The following is a 22663-nucleotide window of genomic DNA, read 5'->3' as shown; positions in this document are numbered from 1 at the left end:
AAGGTGCACTTCCTAAACTCTGGGAAGGGGCCACAAGGTTTGGGGCTTGGGTCTGACCAATAGGACCATACAGGCTTGATTGACCAGCTGACAAGAGGCTTTGCCCCTGTGATGCAGACCAGCTAGATTGACCACCATATCCACCCTGCTGTGATGGCACTAAAGCACTTGCTAAACCCTGGGATGGAGCCACAAGATTTGATGCCTGGGTCTGGAGTGTAGGCCCAGTAGCTGAGGGAACACCCCGTGTCTGTGAACTAGACCAGCTGGCTTGAAACCCATAACCATCTTGCTGTGAGGGGAAAGGTGCACTTCCTAAACTCTGGGAAGGGGCCACAAGGTTTGAGGCCTGGGTCTGACCAACAGGACCATACTGGCTTGGTTGACTAGCTGACAAGAGGCTCTGCCCCCGTGATGCAGACCAGCTAGACTGAACATTAAAGCTGCCAGGCTGTGACCGTTGAGATGTACTCCCTAAACCCTGGGATGGAGCCACAACATTAGATACAGTTGGTCCAGAAGCTGATGAACTTAGCTGTCCCCTTGAAGCAAACCCACTAGACTGAGCAGTACTATCACCTTGCTGTGATTGAGAAACACTTGCTAAACTCTGGGATGGGGCCACAAGGTTTGAGGCCTGGGTCTGGAATGCAGGGATATACTGGGATGGGAGGCTTTGAGGTGATGTCCCAGTGCTCTGTCCTGCAGCAGCAAAACTACTTGAGTAACCTGAGAGGTTAACCCCAGACATATCTTGCTGGGATGATGACACAGGCCGAATTAGCTGCCCTGTCTGGGATCCATGGAACAGCTGGTTTGTTGGTCTTGGAGGTTTCATGCCATGTCTCCTAGGATGGGCACAGCCAAAAGGCTTGTCAGATTGAACCGTGTGGCCATCCCGAGCATGGGAAGCATCATACTGCCTATGAACACGTCGCTCTCCAGTAGTTGTATACTGGCTTAGAAATCCCGGAGCGGTCACCACAGCTGCCCCACTGTCAAGACCCAGAGCAGAAACAGGACCACTCTCAGCACCTTGGGAATCAAAATTGAGTTCATCACTGCTGGAGGAATCACCCTGATCATACAAGCCAAAAATCCTTGTATTTGGATTGCTTGGGCCTTCAGTGTCGGTGGCTCCAACCTCAGCAGACTGGACTCCACCTGCAGTGCTAGAGGCTTGCTGCACAGGAGAAAGAGAAGGCAGATCTTGAAGGGTTTTCTCCCCACCACTTCGCCAGTAGTTAGCAGGTTGTTCATTCCAGACTAAAGAAGAGAGACAATAAAAAGGGACATTAGATGATTGAAGGAATACAAATTACTTGCTTAGTATTTTCCTTTATCTCACCTGCAAATCCACTAGCATTTCTCCAGTGAAGCAAAACCAAGACAAATAAACAGAACCTGCAGAACAAGGAGATATGTCAATCCATGCTTCCTAACCACACAAAATGACCATAAAGACCCCAATATCAAACACTCACCTCTCCATCTCTCAACATGTGTGGAAACAATGCTGAGTGAGCAAGATACACATTACTCCAAACAGCACCAAGCAATAAACAACACAAGTATCATTACCACCCATGTGGGCTCTTTTTAAAGGTACTGAGTCAAGTCATGTGACTCAACATGTCCCGTCCTTAAACCAAACTCTGTTCAGCTGAGACTGGTTAGGTTATTGCAGGTGCAGCCTTTTAAATGGGGCTTGGAGCTTAAACAGAGGTGGTGCAGCTCCTGAGAGTTACTCATTATTCACAGGAGACATTTTAATATAGTGCTGATATGGAGCTGATCTTATGAACAGGCTTGATCTTTTGCTGCTTTCAAGTGATAAATTGCTCTCCTGTTGAGCTGTTATACAGAAAGTGGCACAGTCCAGCAGTGTACAGTGTAAACTCTGCCATGGGGCCACAAGGTTTGAGGCCTGGGTCTCAAGCATATGCCGAGTTGCTGATGGGAGGATTTGCCCACCTCGACTGAAAGCCATAACTCTAATCTTACTGTGAAGAGAAAGGTGCACTTCCTAAACTCTGGTCTGAGGCCTGCAAGAATATACTGAATTGGGAGTTAAAATAATAAAATAATACAAAACAAATGTCATATATAGGAATAGTAACATGTCTTCATTAACCCACATTATAACTTAATTTGCATAAGCAGGACTACACATAAAGCTATTTATCCAAATATTATTTTTAACAAGATATGATTAAGTACAATTTCTTAGAGTAACATGCTATATTTAATACATTTTATGAGTAAAAACATAACTCTGCTTCTAATTTTGCTGCTAGTTTTAATATTTCCATATTTAAGTAACATCACAAAGAGGAAGCGACATCATTTGAGTCAAAAAAAAAAGTTCTGAAAGTCACAGTAGTGAGCTTGGACACAGAGATGGACATACAAACAATAAATATTTAATTAGAAACCCAAACAAACACTAGGGAAAATAACAAAAGGCCCTAACAGGCCAAGCTAACACACCATGAACGGCCATGAAATATGCAGAAGCCCCAACAAAGGCACTACACATACCCAGAGACTGACAAGAAACACCTGAGGAAGATAACGAGAGGGCAGGGCTACAAAAGAGGCAGAGGTGGGAACACTAATGAGAAGGCAGGGCTAGGGCGGAGACAATGGAGGAGACAAGAACGCAAGCAAAACAAAGCCATGTGCTAAAGAGCAACATGGGGGAAACCAAACAGACTGAGAAGGAAAACACAAAGGAAACAGGACAAAAGCGACACTGATGTTTTTGTGTTAGATGTTAGATTGAGGTCCTTTGAGGTCAAAACCACCACCCCATCACACAAAATGAAAAGAGAAAACTGTATTAACTCGTTCCCACATTCTGTCCATCTACCACACTGACCTTATGAATGGGCTCAAGGGCACAGGGCCCCACACCTCCAACAATTCTCAATTCTCGAAAGAACGTGAAAATCTGGCTGTACTTAGGAACCGTTGTGGTAAACCAGCACTAGGCCGTGATGCATGATTCACATAGCTTCACTGTTTACTGCATCCAGCAGGTGGCAGGATCGTCTCTTTTTGTGTTGCCTATTGCTTTTGCCTGGATGTGGAGTGTTTTAGACTTGGTATCAGGCTTCACAGCTGATAATAACAGTATTACCCCAATGTCAATTACTGCTCTGTATGACCTGACACACAAATAGGTTCACTGTTTGACTGTTTGAACTGAAGGAACTGAAAAGACTGACGAGAGCACAGCACTGTAGAAACACTAATGTATACACATTAAAATATTAGTAGTAATGAAATTGATGCAAAGTGAGTTTATGTTTGATGGTGAAGTATCACATAAATGTAGAATTTCAATGGAAATCAGTGTCAAAAGATTTTATTTCCATCTGTCAGATTCACATTTACATTATGTAAAGAATGAGACTGGACAAACTCATAAAGAGGGCCGGCTCTGTCCTGGGGTGCTTCTTAGACCCAGTGCAGGTGGTGGGAGACAGGAGGATGACAGCCAAGCTGGCATCCATGCTGGAGAACAGCTCCCACCCCATGCATGAGACTCTGGCAGCACTGGGCAGCTCCTTTAGTGACCGGCTGCTTCACCCCAAGTGTGTGAAGGAGTGGTATCGCAGGTCCTTCCCTCCTGCTGCCGTCAGACTACACAACCAACACTGCTCCCAACGGACCACATACACACACACTTAAACTACACACACATGTTCATGTTCAGGGAATACTATGTGCAATACCCCCCCCCCCCATGTGCAATTAAGAGTCTTTTGCTGTAAATAATATTGTTATTGCTCTTTTAATTTTTAATTCTTATTTATATTGTGTATATAGTGTAAATTAGTTATCTAAATTTTTGTAACTGAGTGTCCTGCTATCCCTTTCTGCTGTTACACTGTGAATTTCCCCACTGCGGGACTAATAAAGGACTATCTTATCTTATCTTATCTTATCTCTTAAAAAGGTTAAGACAGAAAAGTGTTTTTTGGCATATGAGCAACAATATATATGTGTGTGTTGGTTGTGTGGCGCAAAAGATTACACCATGTGGGTGACCAGGGTTCAATTCCTGATCTGGGTGACTGTGCTGCTGCGCTACACCAATGAGTCCTTGGGCAAGACTCCTAACACTACATTGGCCCACCTCTGTAATACGAGCAACCTTGTAAGTTGCTCTGGATAAGAGCGTCAGCTAAATACCATAAATGTATATATATATATATATATATATATATATGTGTGTGTGTAAATACTCTAAAATAAAAAGTAAACTAAATGTCACTTAATGAGGTAGTTTATTTAATAAAAATTAAAATAATTTTTAAGTCAGTATTTTTTTAATCAATCATGTTGAATTAGTATTTTTACTTATATGAATAAATAATATGAATTATTTGTATTTATTACTCATCTATATTACTTTAAAAGTACCGTTATTTGGGTGATAATCGCCGTATTATAAACACATGGTAATCTCCCATCCCTGGCTGTTTTCCACCCGAGTTCCGACAATCCCCGCCCCCACTGTGCTATGATTGGCTACCAGATCCCATCACCTGCGCTGAGATTGGCTACCTCGCGACAACCTGCTTGGACGTATAACCCAACGGCCAATCCTAGCGCGGGAGGGCGGGTCTTGTCGGAATACGGGTGGGAAACAGAATTCTCTCCGCGCGCTGATTCACTCCACCTCATTTCATCATCCACGCTGGACGCTGAGAGGCTGCCGGAAAGCCGGGGCGTCCTTATTCGGGCTCAGCCCCTCGCCGGCATCTCTTCGACGTCTTCTCCCTAGGCCGGAGCCGTGTCCATTTCGGCAAGACGTGTTCGGATAACAGGGAGGCGATGAACGACACCCGGCGGTGGGCGCGTCCGGTAGAAGAGCCGTTAGGGATGTAGCTAGTGCTAGCTAGTTAACGTTCATACAGCCCCTCATCGCACCGCCTCAGCGGCCTGAAGCTCACAATGTCCACCAGGACGCCTTTACCCACCGTCAACGAGCGCGACACTGAAAACGTAAGTCCGTGTCGCGGTAATCTCGCCGATGTTTCGGGGGCTCCAGCGGCTCCTGCGGCTCCTGCGGCGGGGCGAGGGGGCGAGGGGGCGAGGGGGCGAGGGGGCCTGGCTGCTGTGTCACCGCCTCTACCCCAGAAACCGACGCGTTTCTGTGCTGTTTAGCCTCATATCTTCTTTCTGAGGGTTGGAAGTATGTCTTAGACCATTTTAAGGGCCAAGGTGAGGTATCTGTAGCTGTATTTTGATTTAAAGATTTTGTGCTATTTAAGCTTTTATTCATTTTGTGAGGTAAAATCTTGTAGCTCTCCTCAGTCTCCTCAGTCTCCTCAGTCTCCTCAGTGGCCCACATCCACCAACACACGCTGACCCAGGTGCACTCCAATCTACCCACCATCAGTCTATGCTTAAATAAGTATATGCTCTAATATCTATCTGTCTGTCTGTCTGTCTGTCTGTCTGTCTATCTATCTATCTATCTATCTGTCTGTCTGTCTGTCTGTCTATCTATCCCTCTGTCTGTCTGTCTATCCATATATCTGTCTGTCTGTCTGTCTATCTATCTATCCCTCTTTCTGTCTGTCTATCCATATGTCTGTCTATCTGTCTGTATGTCTGTTTGTCTATCTGTCTGTCTATCTGTCTGTCTATCTGTCTGTCTGTCTATCCCTCTGTCTGTCTGTCTATCCATATATCTGTCTGTCTGTCTGTCTATCTATCTATCCCTCTTTCTGTCTGTCTATCCATATATCTGTCTGTCTGTCTGTCTGTCTATCTGTCTGTCTGTCTGTCTGTCTATCTATCCCTCTGTCTGTCTGTCTATCCATATATCTGTCTGTCTGTCTGTCTATCTATCTATCCCTCTTTCTGTCTGTCTATCCATATGTCTGTCTGTCTGTCTATCTGTCTGTCTGTCTGTCTGTCTATCTATCCCTCTGTCTGTCTGTCTATCCATATATCTGTCTGTCTGTCTGTCTATCTATCTATCCCTCTTTCTGTCTGTCTATCCATATGTCTGTCTGTCTATCTATCTGTCTGTCTGTCTGTCTGTCTGTCTATCTGTCTGTCTGTCTGTCTATCTATCCCTCTGTCTGTCTGTCTATCCATATATCTGTCTGTCTGTCTGTCTATCTATCTATCCCTCTTTCTGTCTGTCTATCCATATATCTGTCTGTCTGTCTGTCTATCTGTCTGTCTGTCTGTCTGTCTATCTATATATCTGTCTGTCTGTCTGTCTATCTATCTATCTATCTATCCCTCTGTCTGTCTATCTATCTATCTATCCACCTGTCTGTCTGTCTGTCTGTCTATCCATATATCTATCTATCTTCTCATCTGCTTCTTCCCAGTCAGGGTTGTGGTGGCTCTGGATCTTACCTGCAATCCTTCAGTGAAAGGCAGGAATACCAGTGTGCCAGTCCACCCCAAAAACTACCGCTCACCCACGTCTAGGAGACTATACCTCAAGCCTGTAGAGGAAGGTAGCTAGTGCTTAGCTAGGTTAGGGTAAACACTACACCTCAGTCTTGAATGGCATCGTTTGACTGGAGGCCACATGAACATGAGCCTTCAGAGCTCCACAAACTGTCAAATCTGTGTAATGGATCGCCCTCCTGTCAGTCGCTCACTGGGAATGCAGTGTACACCCATTTATGCCGCTAGGACCAGGATTTATATCTTTTAATGAGTTCTTCTTTGGCCAAGTGTCAGCGTTTCACCTGGCTTTGTATCAGGACAGAGCAAGGAAAGGTTACCCACCCTCGCCTCGCGTCGCCTCACCTCATCCCGTCCCGTCCTTTTGCCCTACGCTCAGAAACAGCACCTGACTTACTCCCCCCTCCCCTGGAAATCTTTGAGGAAACACTGATCTGTTTTACTTAAAACTGGCGTTTTATCCTCGCTGTGAGGCACGCAGCATCAAGGACTTCCCATCAGCCCGAATGAAAGGAAACCCTGCTGAGCCTGTGAAGCTTTTGACCTGTGAAGTCTTGATCACAGAGCAAAATGGATAAAAGTCAAAAGCGCCACCTTTTCTTTTACCATTTTGTTTTGGGTTATTGGTGGTGAGAGTTAACTTGGCTTCGTAGCGTAATTTCTTTAGATTTTAGAAAGAATTGTCGTAAAATAGTTGGTAGTCGGACAGATCGGTCTTAATTTGGTGCTCAAAAGTAGTCTTGGGACACCTCTATTGTTTATTACTTTTAAACAGATGAATTTCTTATGGTAAATTGGGCTACTTTCGACAATGTCAAGAGCAACGACGCCTACCTGTGCTGCTCACATACTTATTAACTTACTCAGTTTACTTTGTAAAGTAGGTTAGTTGTAGTACACTCATAATCAGTAGATTAAACTTTCTTCATAGGCCATGCCATGTCAAAAGAAATGCATAGTCAAAGTACTGCTAGCCGCCATGACAGCACTTGCTCTAAAGTGCTTACATAAGCGAGCTGATCAATACTATTAAATTTGCTGTTTCGTGCATGCAGACTGAAATCCTGACACAGCTTCAGGTGTTTCGTTAACCAGCTGAAAACATCGTGTCTAATGGTGTGTGACAGTGCGTAGAAGATTGAGGAGATGGGATCTACTCTGATGACCCTAGACACGACAGTATCTGAGCTCCCAGAGGTCGGGCATCAAAAATGTTCAATGGTAACTAGAGTTATCAAATTCAAAAGATGTTAAAGATTAAAAAAATATCATATAAATCAAAATATATTATATAATACGTATGGGTTTAGGTGAATGGTGGCAAACTAATTAAGGCTTTCAATCTTTCAGAAGACTAAAATATTATAATTCTTATATAAATATTGAGCAGATCAGGTGTGTAAATTTGCACCCCACTTAATATTTTGGTCTAACAAATTAAGGGGCACCAACTCTGGTAGACAATAGCTTTTTTATATGACGTACAGCATTGCAATTTATATGTAAAATTATAAATTTATATGTAAACAATATGATGTACAACATATACAATTTATGTGTAAAACTAAATGAACAAGAATGACTGACTGTGTTCTCTTTAATCTGATACTTTGTGTCAAAAACAAGCAAAACTATTTTCAGTAGTAATAACATAAGTTATTTTCTGATCCACATTGTGTGTGTGGAAATTTAATTGTATTTCCTAATGGGACTTTATAATTGACTATATGTGTGACTAAAAGCTCAAGACTCTACCCCCAAAACATAAAATCTTGTGCAAGTTCATGCTCTATATGCCTAAAGGACTCCAAACTAGCATCCAAATAAGGGAACATAAATGAAAATACTAACCTAAGTAAAATAGATTAAATACTGACCTGTGTTTGTCTCTCAAACGTTTAAGGACTTTACTATAATCGGGACATTATGGCTGGTTTTCCTGAAAACATTTACTGCTCGATTCCAACAAATGAATGCAATCATCACATGGAAAGTATAGACAGTGTCCCAAGATTGCTGCTGAGCATTGTTTTATCCTAGGACAGAGATTATGGTGGAATGGATACTGTAGGCAGAGTGTGGTTGCTCTCTTTGCTACCAGAGGCTCTTTTCTTGCTAAGAAACTGGGGCTAGTCATATGAGCCAATTAACTTAATCAGTCTTCCCTGATTCAGTCCCATGTAATTGCTGTAGGAAGGGAGCTTGCCATTGAGTGACCTCTTTGTGCACCACTGACCTTAATGGAGGTAATGATGGTCATGACAAAGCTGTTGTTTTGAGCATGGTAGTGCTTTTTTTCAGGCCAAGTTTCTGCTGATTACAGCACAAAAATACCACTCATGGTCCTGTTTTTATTACATTAGTTATTATTTTAGTGTTGTATTTCATGTAGGGATGCATGAGTTTATTGGTGTCATGTTTCTCGTACAATATTTGCTTAAAATATTTTTATTTGTGTACCATTTAACTGCAATTACAGGTCTGATTTGCAGATTGTTTGTCTATAAAAAATAGGAGGCCAGTTGTATAAAATGGAAGTGTTCCTAAAATAAGGTTATACAATTTTAAGTGGTACAGTGAATACAGTAGAAGTGAATGGGATTAGAAAAACATCTTAAAGTCATAAATGTTTCCAGAGTACGTTGGCCATAATAGCAGTGTTTCTGTAGTTGTAAGGTGACTTGAAAAGGAGATATCATTTTTCCTATTGAAAAACTGCTGAACCAGTGTAATTAGCTCCTTTAGAATATGTCTGCCCAGTCAGTTGTAAAAAAGAAAAACCTAAACCAGTATCAGCAGATACAGAGTCAGAAATATTGATTATTGGCATGGGCCCAGTTTCCATATTGGTGCATTCCTGGCAGTTGAAAGCTCTGCAGCACCTGACACGTCAAAGATTAGGGCAAATTAGTATTGATTGTTATGCATCTGTGAAGGAGTACTAATACTTATTTAGGATTTCTGAAGGCATCTGAAGAGTTCAGCAGACCACAAATTTGGTGTCATGTTGTTTGCTGTCATGGCTATATATGCTGTCAAGTCTCAGAAAGTCTACAAGACTTATAGGTAGGTCTTTGTATTTCTGTAAAAAGGTAGAAAATACTGTAGCCACTTTTAATGTGGTTCAGTAGTAATGACCAATTTTGCCAAAACAGAATGCTTTTGGGGTGTTCTGTGATAAACCGTCATATAATGTGTGTTATGAGATGATTTGAATGTTTTCAAGGCAGACATTCACTGCTTTTAGAGGACACAGCCTCAGAAGATTAGATTTGTTGGCATGGTTGACATCTAGCACAATAGAAGTAGTTGGGAAGAATAGCAGAACAACTGATAGACAACTAACCTGCCTTCTAACCCCAAAGATAATATGTTTGATCTAAATTATGTACACTATACACACTGTTTAGCCAGTGGAATTAGAAAAAGCATTGTTATCATCTACACTTTTTGAGCGATCCCATAGAAGAGCCACTTTTGGTTTCATAAATAACCATGTGAGCATGAAGATCATTTTGCCTTAGTAAAGAAACATTTACGTCACCTTCCTCAAACCTGTAAAAGGTTTATTTACACATGCAAAAGGTTTATTTATTAGCATCCGATTCAATTAGCATAGCCAATTGAATCGGATGCAGATGAGCTTATGCGCTTTTTGTAACTAGGGGTTTGGATCCCGATTGTATTACAATTTACAAATTACAATTATAACAATAATTCTGCAGACAAAAATAATGCTACATGTTAATCTAACTAACAGTCCAATTACATGAAAGTCTATCATTAAATGTCAGCCCTGTTATATAAACACCATGTGTCCATATGCCATGTACTTTTAGGCCACTTCTGCCTGAGGATGACAGCCTTATAATGTCAGTTCACAACTGTGTGAGGATATTTCAGAGGATAAATGTAAAAGAAGATGAATTCAGTTTGAAGCGTTTTTGTTTACCACCACTACGATGGGGCCAATTTCACAATTTTTGCTATTTCTTTTTGTCACTACCTGCTATTATGAATAGTCTAAATAGAGTTTTATCAAATTGCAGTGCCACTCATCTGTTATTCGCGTTCAGCGTAACCAGAAGTAGCTGTTCTTTTGCCGCACCGTTAAAGAGTTAAGCTATGTTTCCTGAAGCCGAACCACAGTGCAGTGGCTAGGCGACTCTGTAGGCTCACTGTCAAGGATTTTATCCACTAGGAACAGATCATAGACATGTTCGTTCATGAGTCATCCTGCCACACGTCCAGCTGGCTCCACTCCAGAGTGACTAAATCACTGATGAGCTCTAAGCTAGAGCGGTGCTGGACACCCAGGTGATTTTTCCATTGTCCTGCCTGACTATGGAATAAATACGTCATCTAAAAATGCTTATATTACCAATGATGAATGTATTAAAAGGATTTCAAGAATCCAGTAAAAATCCTGTAATATAATGTTTGTAATAATAAGTCCCAGCTCTAGTAGTAGTGTGATTTTGTTCCAGTATGTGCAACATTGGATAAACTGAAGATTTATCATAACAGCTGTTAGGAGACCTGATTTTAGGAGAACTCCATAATCATAATCACCAGGAACAAATGGGTTTAGACTTTTACCATCATCTGGACTAGATTCTGCTGGACCAGTGTAGCTAAAATGACGTGTGCTCCATTGAAAGTGGTTATTATATGGAAATATTACTGAAAAGGACCTTTTGAAGCACCTGTATTTTGATGTGGTGGATGACCAGGATAAGACTTGCTGATCACTGATTCGCAGATCAGTTATTGATGCTCTGCCATTCGACCGCTGAGATCCATTACCGCAAGGCTATGCCCTTACAGTGAAGCTCATCCAGTTTGACATTATAGCTTTAAACAGAGAGAACATTAATGTTTCTAATTATTAACTTACTTGGTGGATATCAGTGTTACACTTTCAAGCAGCTGATGTCTCTTGTCTTATCTACAGCTCATTTTCAGATGGCTGGAAAATTCATTAACGAGATAATTAATTGGTTCATAACAAATTCAATGCTCAATGAATCACTGATCATTTTAGTGTTAGTAAGTTATATGGGTGGGTTTGTGTGTCAGATCCGGGTTAAAACATCCAGTTTGTTATTTCCACAACCCACAATCATACACAATCGTCACAGGGTTGTGAATGTAACCCTACAGGCTAAATCCGAGTTTCAGAACTACGAGGCTACTGGGTGGTCTGTAGAACCCAGCACTGGGTTGTTTTGGGGATTTTAGGTTTTCATTTTTCTTACTAAAATGAGCTACTTATTAGTATAACAGGATGCTTAAACAGATGCACTTCTCAATAAAGACAAACTGCTTAATCTTTATTAATACTTCTCAGCTTGGCACAGCTATTTTGTCATGTTTGTTCCAACCTTTAGAGAGGATGACAAAAATTGGAAAATTACTTTTGCAGACGCACAACTAAGCGACTGAAAAACGTTTCACTTGGAAACAATACTTTATAAACCAAACAAAATGAAGAGAATAGAAGTCATAAATCTTACCAGGTTTGTTTAGCTAGAAAGGACAGCTGAATAACTCAGTTGGCAAGCTAAAGTTACAATACTACAATACAATTATTGGACAGAGAATGTTAATGTCTGCTTAAAACCAAAGCTAACTTTATATTTGGCTTTAAACAAATAGCATATGGGCTATAACAGCCAATTAATGTGCCAGTAAGACAGTGGAAACAAACTTTGTCTACTAAAAATCCTGTTCAGTATGAATTAACATCTCAGACAGTTCAAAATAAAGATAATATAGAGTGTATATATATATATAAAAGTAAATATAAATGTATATTGATGTATAAATATAATATAGTGGTGGTGACATGGTAAAAATATTGGATTGCGTCATATTGGATTACAGAATATCACAATATTAGTCGTGACACAGACTAAATGCATTAGAATTAACTGATCACACCGATTTTAATTAAGAAAATACTGCACCAACTGTTATCCAGTTCTAATTACTCTCTTTGTAATGTAATTGGTCAGCTGGTCAGTGTTCTTTATGCACTGACAATATCAACGATATGCTCAGAAAAGTACATTGTGTATCATAACAGAATTCCGATTCGATACAATCGTCATATTGCCCACTCCTAATATAATATATACTGTACAATAGTAGATTATATAGAGAGAATATAGAATAACCTGAGCCTCACCACAAGCATTTAATTGCAATGAATTCAACCCAGCCTTGCTAGAGAGGCCACCAAGGTGCCATGTCACTCCTCTGCTGCGTTCTCTCTTCACTGTAGCTTCCTGTAGCTGCTGCCAGCATCAGATTCACACCCCTGACTCTGGCCTACAAAGCCAATTACGGACCAGCCCCTCCGTACTTGATGGCGATGGTCAAAAGCCGATCCGCACCAAGAGCCCTTCCAGCTTCAAGTACGGCTCGGCTCGACCCGCCATCCTTTAAGATCCACGGAAGACGAGCGTCCAGGCTGTTTTCTGTCCTGCCCTAAAGTGGTTAAACGAACTTCCTCTGGGTGTCCGAATCGCAGAGTCAATCGCTGTCTCTCTTCCGAGAGTACTTGGGCGAGGTGTAGTGCCGAGTATTGTGGTCTCCATACTGACGTCTGTATTTAGTAGTACCTGAGCTAAGGTATCTTAGGATCCTAGTCTATACAAACTAGCTAAGGGTATTTTCTGAGTAAACAGCGAAGTACCCCAAGTCGCTCTGGAGAAGAGCATCTACTAAATGGCTTCAATGTAAATGTACTTGGACTTCAATAATATTGCTGTTAATGTGGTACAGATGTATTTAAGTTATTAGTAATTAGAAAAAAGGTTTGCTGGAAAAGTAACACAGCAAACTGTCCCCATTGTGTGGGTAGAAAATGCAACGTTGCAATTTGTAGTGCGCTCTGTTGAAGGTATACTTTTTACACTACAGTTGTCTGACCCAGTATTATTAAGAAACATGCTGAAGGCCTGTTTAAGTGTGGTTTGCGGTGCAGTAGTGGAGAATGTATCAGCTTTAAAGGTGCCTTGTGTCTTGTGTTAATGTCACCGGCCTAGTCAGGGCCATTAGCGTTGGGATATTAGCATTAGGAGCCGACTGTGCTGATTTATACTGGTGCAGGGACTTTCCTGCATTAAATCTGATATCTCTCTCTTTCTCTCTTTCGGGCTATTAATCCTCCCTTAGGAAGCTGTGCTATCTCATGTTTCACTGTCATCACAGACACACTATGTCTCTCTCTCTCTCTCTCTCACTCTCTTTCTTTCTCTCTCTCATTCTTTTTGTTTTTTTTGCTTACCTACTCACACAGCACTGGTATGTATCTCATGACAAAGGGTCAGATACACACACATGTCAGCCAGACACACCCACTCCGCTTAGCTGGAAGGTATCACACTGTCCCTGGTGCACTACTATATACATCCTTTTGGACTACCTCATGCTGCATTCTTCACGGCAGGACTGTAGCTGAAATGCAGATATATGCACTACGCTGGAAGGAGTAGCATTACCACGTAGCAGCTTTGTGACGGCGGTGGCGTAATTTGACCTGGGTTTTGTTCTCAGGGTGTGGCAGCTGAAGGCAGTGCAGAGTGGCCAGACAGACGGCAGCAGCTGCCCTGGCAGCCTTTGCAGCAGAACCAGGGTGTTTTTTTTTTTTGTTTGTCTTGCAGCCTGCTGACGGCCATGCTTTTCGACCACTTCCACAGTTTGGCACCACACCACTGGGACCTGGAGTCTTCCATCCCAGCATGCGCGCTGTTGTTGGACAGGCCTGTCCAGTGTAGCATTCGTCCTCCTTCTATTACAGTTCCCCTTTCCCTTCAGGCTAGGGCAAAACTGCTGATTAGGCTGAAATCAAGTTACGCTGATTTCATCCCTAAGATAGGTCAGAGTTTCTAGCTCTGAACTTTTATGATGTTCTGATGAGATGTTATTAGCCTTGTCCTCTGGGCTTTTGACTTACTTGACTCTTCTCTCTCGGCTCAGATGTGGTTAAATCATTACTCTGTCCTGTGCCAAGTTTTGTGCATGGTAGTTTCACATTTGGGCAGGTCCACACTCAAGCTTTCAGGCTTCCATTGTTGGAGCCAAGCCTCAGAGCACTTAGTAGCGTCCACTGCAGTATTTATTGTCTTGATTTCAGCTTGCTGACCGTCTCTTTGTAATGCAGTTTCCCTCGATGTGCTGTTGTATCAGATACCATCACTGTATTCCAGCCAGAGATGCAGATTGTTATTGGCGTTTCCACTTGCACCTGTATATGTCAGGGACTATTAACTCATATAACGCTTTTGCAGGAGCAGAATGTTCAATGTGGGTTCAATTGTCTACGGCTTGTCCTCTGTGAGATGCCTCTCCCATAGAGAGAACTATTTTTTAAACTGATAACGATAAGCTGTGCTGTGCAAATGTGGTTCTAATACAGCAGCCAGAAAACAATGGACTAACAAATATCACTTAGAACTGATCGTTCAAAAATGCTGTATTTTACTCTAATGGCTTTGATTCCTGCTGATGATCATACTTACTACTGAGTAGATCTCCAGCTGGCTCCAGCTCTGGCAGTTTGGTAATTGTCTTGCAAACACAGCAGTTAGATACCACATATAGCAGATATATTTGACCAGGGGGATCACCAAACTGTGCTGCGCTTTCCCCATAGTCGTTTTAGTAGACGTGTCCTTGGATCCTTAGTTGTTTTCCCAGCTCCTGTTCTGGAAGCCCACTTACAATTCACAGTTTTGTGTTATCCTTGTTCTAACGCTCTTGTTTCAGCTCACAAAGAATTTAATCATAGCTGATGATATGGCTCAGGTGCAGGACAGGCATGAAAATGAAAATGTGCTGTACAGATGGGCCTCCAGGACTGTACTTGGCAAACACATTTAAGGGCTGTTTACACAATTTCACCCCAAACCTACTTGTAGTCAATCAGCCAAGACACGTTCGGTGTCTGTACACTAGACGCAAACTACAGACAGACATCTCATGTCTGGTCAGTTATGTTTGAGGTTAGAGGATTATTGTATAAATCAGTAAATATTCCTCTAATTTCAGAGGCTGATGATCTTCATAAGCAACATCTTCACTGAAAGCCCAAATGTCTGCAGATACTCCTTCTAATTAATGCATTCAGCTACTTTAAGTTGTGCCAATTGCTGACACAGATGTACAAATGCACACATACAGCTTGTCTAGTCCCTGTAGGGAAGTACCGCCAATAAAATACTGAGGAATGATGGATGGTGCTCCATCCAATACTTTTGGCATAGTTGCGGAGTTAGGGATGAGGTTGGGTGGTGATTGGCCTGACCTCATTACCACTCTTGTTGCTGAATGCAGTTAAATCAAATGCAATGATTTTTATAATTATATATATTTTTTAATCCTTGATTTCAGAAGAATAACTAGAAAAAAACAGAAAAAACAGGTGTCCCAATACTTTTGTACAAATAGTGTATTACAGCCTATATTGTGCATGATCCACTCATCTTACTTCAGAGTTTACATAGCCAGCACTCTGACAAGATGGCTATGTGCTCTCTAAACTGTTATGTAATGAGTCCTGCAGTGGTGTTTTGCATTCCCCTATGATTGTGTTTGCCGCATGTGGTGGCAGACAAAATACACTTACTAGGGCGTTCGTGGTGAGGAGTATAAAACTGTACTGCAGTACTCTATGAACTGCATGTGTCTTTGGTGTCTCTATGTGAATTAAGGTGGAATTTTCCAAATTAGAAACTTGATACCTTATAGACTATATGCATTGATGTCACGTTCCCGCTGGAACACACCCCCTTTAGTCGGACTGAGTGGCAGAGTGCAGCGTTTATTAAGGAAAACGACCAACCATGACTGAACCAAATGATTATCTGCTCAAGTTAAAGGCAGCTGGACTCGACAGCGATCCATCCACATTCCCGAAGAACCAACGGTTCATGAACAGCGATGTGTAGCAAGGAACATCCAGCCAACTGAGGCTCAAATCACACCTGCTTAGAAGATTAAACCTTGTATCTGAGAGCACAAAGTCGGGTGTCTTCGACTCTTTTCAGGCTCATTTAGTAGACTGGCTTCATCTTAGACTTAGCCTTCCCTCTTACTTGAACTTAGCATGTCGCTAAATTTGCAAATACAACTACAGCAGCTACAGTCCCCATCTGTTTTCAGTCTGTGAGTTCCTGCACTTTCAGTGCTTGGATTCTAGTTGTTTCTATGAAATGAAGCCATCCATTAGTTCCTCTTCTTTTTTTAGCTTTTACCACTCTGAACCTCATGTACGCAATTCTTACGAAGATGCTGACGTTCACCAGTATTTCGTATTTGGGATTTGTTCAATTTACGAGAACAGTGGAGTCAAGAATTGTAAGAGCAGAGCTGTGAACAATTCTGTACCATAATAGCGAACACATCTGACATAGACTTTATTTTAGGACGTGTCTTGAGAACAAATTAAAAAAAATTCTTAAGGAGATATTGGTGAATGAGGTCCGGTGTCTCTACACACAGTCCTGATTGACTGAGAGGGTTTCAGATGCAATAGGTAACCACTGCTTTCACCTAGTAGAGACATTAGCGTGAATGTCTGCATGTCAGCAAGATGCCTGTGACTGAGCAGTCTTTGATAAGGTCCTAACTATCCTGCTTTTTCTCTCGTCTTCTAGCACACCTCCCTGGATGGTTTTCCAGAAGCGCCTGTACCACCCGCCAAATCAGTCAGCCGACAAAGCCTCCCAAGATGCAGGAACTCTCTAAGCTCCAGCGTGGACGAGCACCCTCATGTCGGCAGCTACCGTCTGCTCAAAACCATCGGCAAGGGCAACTTTGCCAAAGTCAAGCTGGCTCGGCATGTCCTCACGGGACGAGAGGTGAGAGCTTTACTATACCTCCGTCTGATCTGATACCATTGTTAAATTAATAAACCATATACCTCACCATCTGGGAGAGAGTTAAGGCATCAGGATTGATTTAACTTCGTAAAACAAACTATAACAAATTAACACAGATATAAATGACCTGAATTTCTGTTTATTGGTCACTAAAATTAATAACTGTGCTGGACCTCGGCACAGTGTTGTTCGGGCTCAGGACTTTAGTTCTGAAATTCGCTCCTCTCAGTTCTCCTTATATGGAAGACAGGCTGGATTACTCGCTAATAGTTGATGAACGGTGGAGGCCATGCTGGTTAGATAATGCTGGTGAATATTGCTGTTTGCTATAATATGTGTATGATGTCTGTAGGTCACTCTGGTCCTGGGTGTAGAATACCTGTGGTGTGAGAATCGTCTTTCTGGAATGGATCGGTCCTTTGGATCAGACTAATTATCTGATACCCGATCCGTCTAATTTTGTTAATATCAGGACTGATATCCAATCCTAGGACTGGATTGGTGCATCCCTAAAAACAACAACAACAGGTCTTAATACAAATGCAACTTTTACAAAGGATCACTAAAATCCCAGCATTAAAAGCTGTTGTTGAACAGAGCATATCGCTGCTGTCCAATGAAAAACATGTATCTCCATTTTTGTCTGTTTTAGTTTTATTCTTCAACCCGGTAGCTGCCAATAGACCAATAGAAATTTTCTAAATTACTGGACATAAACTCTTTTACATTAATTTTACATTGACTTTTATTTAGAGTTAAGGAAGTTTTTTACCTTCTCCTGTAAAGTCACCATTTAGGAGATGTGACATGTTTTTTATTAGACAGCAACGATATTGAGAGTTCATCCATCAATGTGAGGTTGCCCTCAATCACTAACAGTTACCAAAGCCTTTCTGACATTATTTTCATATAAAAATTCTGTATTGTACATTTATATTTATTTAAGGCGGATACAAATTGGGGCAGGCTTGGATGACCTGATGGAGAACAGAGGACATTTCATAGTCATGCTCGTGATGTGAAAGTAGTCTCTGATTGCAGTATTGATTGGTCTGTTGATCAATAGTTTTTGTTTTGTATATGTGAGCCAGTGTGGTGATCACGGCAGCTCCAATGATTTTTCCTTCATGCTTGTAGGCTGTTAAAGATACAGTGCTTTAATTTTCCATCAATACATAATTTCATCAACTTCATCAGTGCGAAAAATCTGATATTAAATCAGATGTAGGGGTGGATGATATTTAGGTATCATCATTACATATTTAATTCATATTTTGGGGTGTTTTGGCTGTTGCATACTTAATCATTTCTGCATTTAATCATGAGTTTTCTGAAAGAAGTCAGCCAGTAAGGGTATTTAACATCATGCTTTGTACATTCATAGACAGTTTAAAGAGTACTAGGGCACACTGTGCTTTTTCTGTCCTGCTTAGGGTAACACATAGCTTATGAGCTTATGTAGAATGTTTATCAATCTGAAGTGTGTACAGACAATAGCCAATTAGACTTTTAATTAGAAAAAATAAAGGAAACCTTAAAATCAGTTTCATAATCATGTTAATGCTCCACTCACTTATAATAGGGAGAATGGCATCTCGGTCATTGCTACCGCAGTGTGTTTCTGGCACACCAAAAACTACATTATGTAACATTGGTGAAGCAGGCAGGTTGGCAAAGGCTGGCAAGAACTGTGCAATGCTGCCTAACCCGAGTCATATTAGTGTAAAATCCTATAGTATTACTCTACTGTCTCAGTCCAGATGCTTCTCTACCTTCAGATGCTGCTTCTGGAGCTCTCAGCTTGTCCAGAAATGCATGTGTTAAGTGTGTCCTTTAGTGGTGGCTCAAAGCGTAAAATACAATCGACTGAATTTTCACATGATGCTGCTTTTCTTTAAAAATCTACTTTCACTTGAGACTAGTCTGTTGTTTCTAAACATAGTTGGTCCATAAGGTCCATTCACTTTCGTTCTGTCTGCGCAGTAGAGACCAGAGGTGGACCTGCCCCCTTCTTCCAGACCAAGCCTGTCTCAGACCGCCTTCATTCATAGAGTTCAGTCTTAGTGTCTGATAGCTTTAATTCCTATAAAGAGGCCATGTCCAATAGCAACACCGCCTTATCTTTAGCAGAATACCAACAGTGTCTTTCTTCCACTCTGTCTGCATCAAACAAGGTCAGAGATGTCAGAGACGTCAAGCGAGAAGGCTTCTTTTTCTTTTTCACATCAGCATGCCATAGCATGATTTTTATCTTCTTTTAATGCTCACATGCCCGCAGGCTTCATTCCTGAATGTGGAGTTTTAGAGGTGATAACTGGAGAAAGTAAGCCCTGATGCCAAGAACCACACGCTGCAGACTCTGGACTCTTTGAAGGTCCCCTTGACTCTTTTTTTCCTCCTGGCGAGGGCTTTAGTGTCAGTCATTTCTAGAGGTGAAGAGGACACACTGGGAGTGAAACGTTGACAGATAACAGCTGTTACATTTTGAGCATTTCTTTCCCACTTGTATGAAATAGTTTTTCACAAAAGTTAGAAATGGGCTGCACAAAATTCAGCTTACAAGTAGTTATTGATTATACTGACCTTTACAATACTGAGAGAAGGCTACAACATTAAAATGAGGCCTAACCCAATCACAGTTCCACATTGCAGCCAGACAGTTCTCAGATAGCCCTGATCAGTGGTCCGTGGTTTTCAGCAGTGTTTTATCTAAGGATGCACCACTACTGCTTTTTTTCCAGATACTGATACCAGATTTCAAGTATCTGCAGATACAGAGTACCAATACCAACTTAAATACTCAATAGATGGCTAAAATCCTGATATTAATAGTATTCCACTTGTAATAGGCTGTATTGTCTTCTATCTTATCCCAAATAAGATCTAATAAGCTTGAAAGAACAGTGTTTACTGGTTGAGGAAATGCAGATTTGAAAAGTTTTAGAGCTGTTAAAAAATAAAAATAACCACAATGCAGAAACACTTGCCGGTAGGGAAGCATAATCTTACTAAGTTTAACCAAACAGCTTTAATTCAGTGTAATTATTAAAATTCACATTTCAGAGCAACGGAAAAAAAACGTGCTTCTGCTGCAGTTTCACATTCATGTACATGAGCAGCTAAACTTCTGTGTCTGGCCTTCAAATAAGCTGCTGAAACTCCACATGGAAACAAAGTGCTAAAGGTTCATTTAAATATGATAACTATTGTTATTATTTAATGATAACTATTTGTGACTGCTGTTTACTGGTTGTTTAAACGTTTGGTTTCATAAAAGTATAATAAATAATATTTTTTTCCCCACTGAATAGGGTCACAAATAAACATTAATGAATTATGCTTAGGATAGTATTTGAGTTCTTCCCAGCGGCAGCAGCTGAGATTCTGTTCATGGTGCCTAGAGGAGTCACTGGATCAGATTGGGACCTAATCTGATCCCTAACTACTATTAATACTACTAATAATAACAACAATAGCAAAAATAAGATGACCAAAAATAGCATTAAAATTAAAATTTTCTCCAGAATAGAAATATAAGCTAGGGCAGATCAAAGATACCAGCTGTTTTTATGTCTTGACCCATTCTGACCTTTTGATCCTGTGTCCACGGACCAGGCTGATACTGAGTCTGGTATATCTTCCTTACTCTTGTTGTTATTCTCTCCAGACAGCCCCTTCCCGACAGAACCCCTCTAATAGCTCAGCGCAGACACAGCTTCCCTAACCGGCCCTATAATGCACTTTCCTCTGGGTGAGGTGAAGGTATCAGCATATGCACCATGTGTTCTAGCCTCAATGAATTATGCAGCACAACGTGCACGTTGCCCTTCTGTCACACGAAGGTTAAATTATTTAGTCTGAAATACATTAACTCTGACGCACATGGATATACTGTATGGCTGCATCTGTTAAAATGACACTTATATAAGGGTCCAGTGTTCTGTGTAGGGACTGGAGGGAGAGGCCAGGTCCAGATTTCTCTTCCTGTCCTTTCCTCTTCTATTCTGTTTCTAGAGAAGAGTGAGCAGCGTTTTGTGAGCAGTAAGAGAGTGTGGTCAGACTCCGAATGTGGACATGAAGGCTCGTTATCGCACAGTCCGTCCCCCAGCCCTCCCCACACCCCCCATTAACTCTGCTCTTCTGCTCCTGCTTGTTATGAGCTCTGCTGCCGTAGGCTGGAGCCACGGAGAGGAAGCTCGCTCTGCTGTCTGTTCACCTGCCCACCTAAGAGGAGCTGAAAATAGAAGCCACCTGCGCACATCGTGCCTCTCACTTTCTCTTTCTCCTGCTCTCTCTCTCTCTCACTCAGCTCTTCTTTCACACACTGCACCCCCCCCCCCACCTCTTCTCTTCTTTCACGTTTAAATTTTGCCAACGTTGGTGGTAAGGTTAAATATGTGTACCACTTACTATTGTAATTATGTCCTTATAATGTAATGAAATTGTGCACTTGTGCAAAAAAAAAAGTTGGGACCATGCCTTAGGCTTTTAATGAACTGGGAGGAGACTGTAAAAGAGGGGAGTTTGCGTGGCTTCTGCTCTGTGGTAGGAAGCCAGTCCCCCCTCTGATATGTGGAGCCAGGAATATTAGATGACCAGGTTAAAAGGGAGGTGACTGTGTGGTGGAGGGTTGTGCAGACTTGTCAAAGACATGTGAACAGGGTAGAGATGGGATTTATAGGATATTAGATTAGGGAGGAGGAGCTTCAGGCATGTTCCTTCTCCCATAAATTGATCTTTTGTAAATGCTGATAAGTATCACGATACTCCAGGCATGGAGCGCCTCTCCAGTGACACTTGAGAACCTTTTATAGCTACTCAACACATTTCAAATACGAGGCCTAAATCGCCTTTCCTGCTGCTCTTACTGCAGTTGAAGGCTTTCATGTTCCTCTTATGACTTGAACATTCCTATCTCCTCAGCTTAGGAAGGAGAACACACATCGATCGTTCATTGTGAGTCACCTGCTTTAAGGGTTTACTGTAAAACGTACTGTAAAATCAGTTTACTGTTTATTGATGGTGGCAGTGTAGGTCATCAGCCGGTCAGCAGACTAGATTGGAAATCTCAAATCTGATTAAATCTGGAAGGTGAATGTCAACAACAGCAACAGAAACAGCAGCACTGATGCTCTACTCTTACTGTGAGAGTAGGTCCAAACCACCACCAAACCAAAGTTTACATGAGAGCTTTCACAATCACTTAGTAAAACATGGTTATTCTGTTTAAAAAAAAAAAAGAGTCAGTTTACATTTACCTTCTGGATGCATCAGTTTATTAGTTGACCCTTTGTAGTAATGTCTCTCTTGGGCTATATGTCCAAATA

General features: G+C 41.5%; 1 protein-coding gene across 2 annotated transcripts in view; it reads left to right on the top strand.

Moving 5' to 3' along the window:
• The first annotated feature begins 4675 nt into the window (after window positions 1-4675).
• LOC140546385 (serine/threonine-protein kinase MARK1-like) overlaps window positions 4676-22663 on the top strand; it is a 55744-nt gene continuing 37756 nt past the window's right edge. For both annotated transcript variants that reach the window (XM_072669588.1, XM_072669587.1), the window contains exons 1-2: window positions 4676-5016; window positions 17112-17315. In XM_072669588.1, the coding sequence (XP_072525689.1) occupies window positions 4966-5016; window positions 17112-17315 (255 nt within the window). In that variant the 5' untranslated portion in view covers window positions 4676-4965. The remainder of the gene's footprint in view (window positions 5017-17111; window positions 17316-22663) is intronic.

The sequence above is a fragment of the Salminus brasiliensis genome, chromosome 24 (genome assembly GCF_030463535.1).
Source record: "Salminus brasiliensis chromosome 24, fSalBra1.hap2, whole genome shotgun sequence".
Lineage (NCBI taxonomy): Eukaryota > Metazoa > Chordata > Actinopteri > Characiformes > Bryconidae > Salminus > Salminus brasiliensis.
This window is presented reverse-complemented; position numbering and strand designations above follow the sequence as displayed.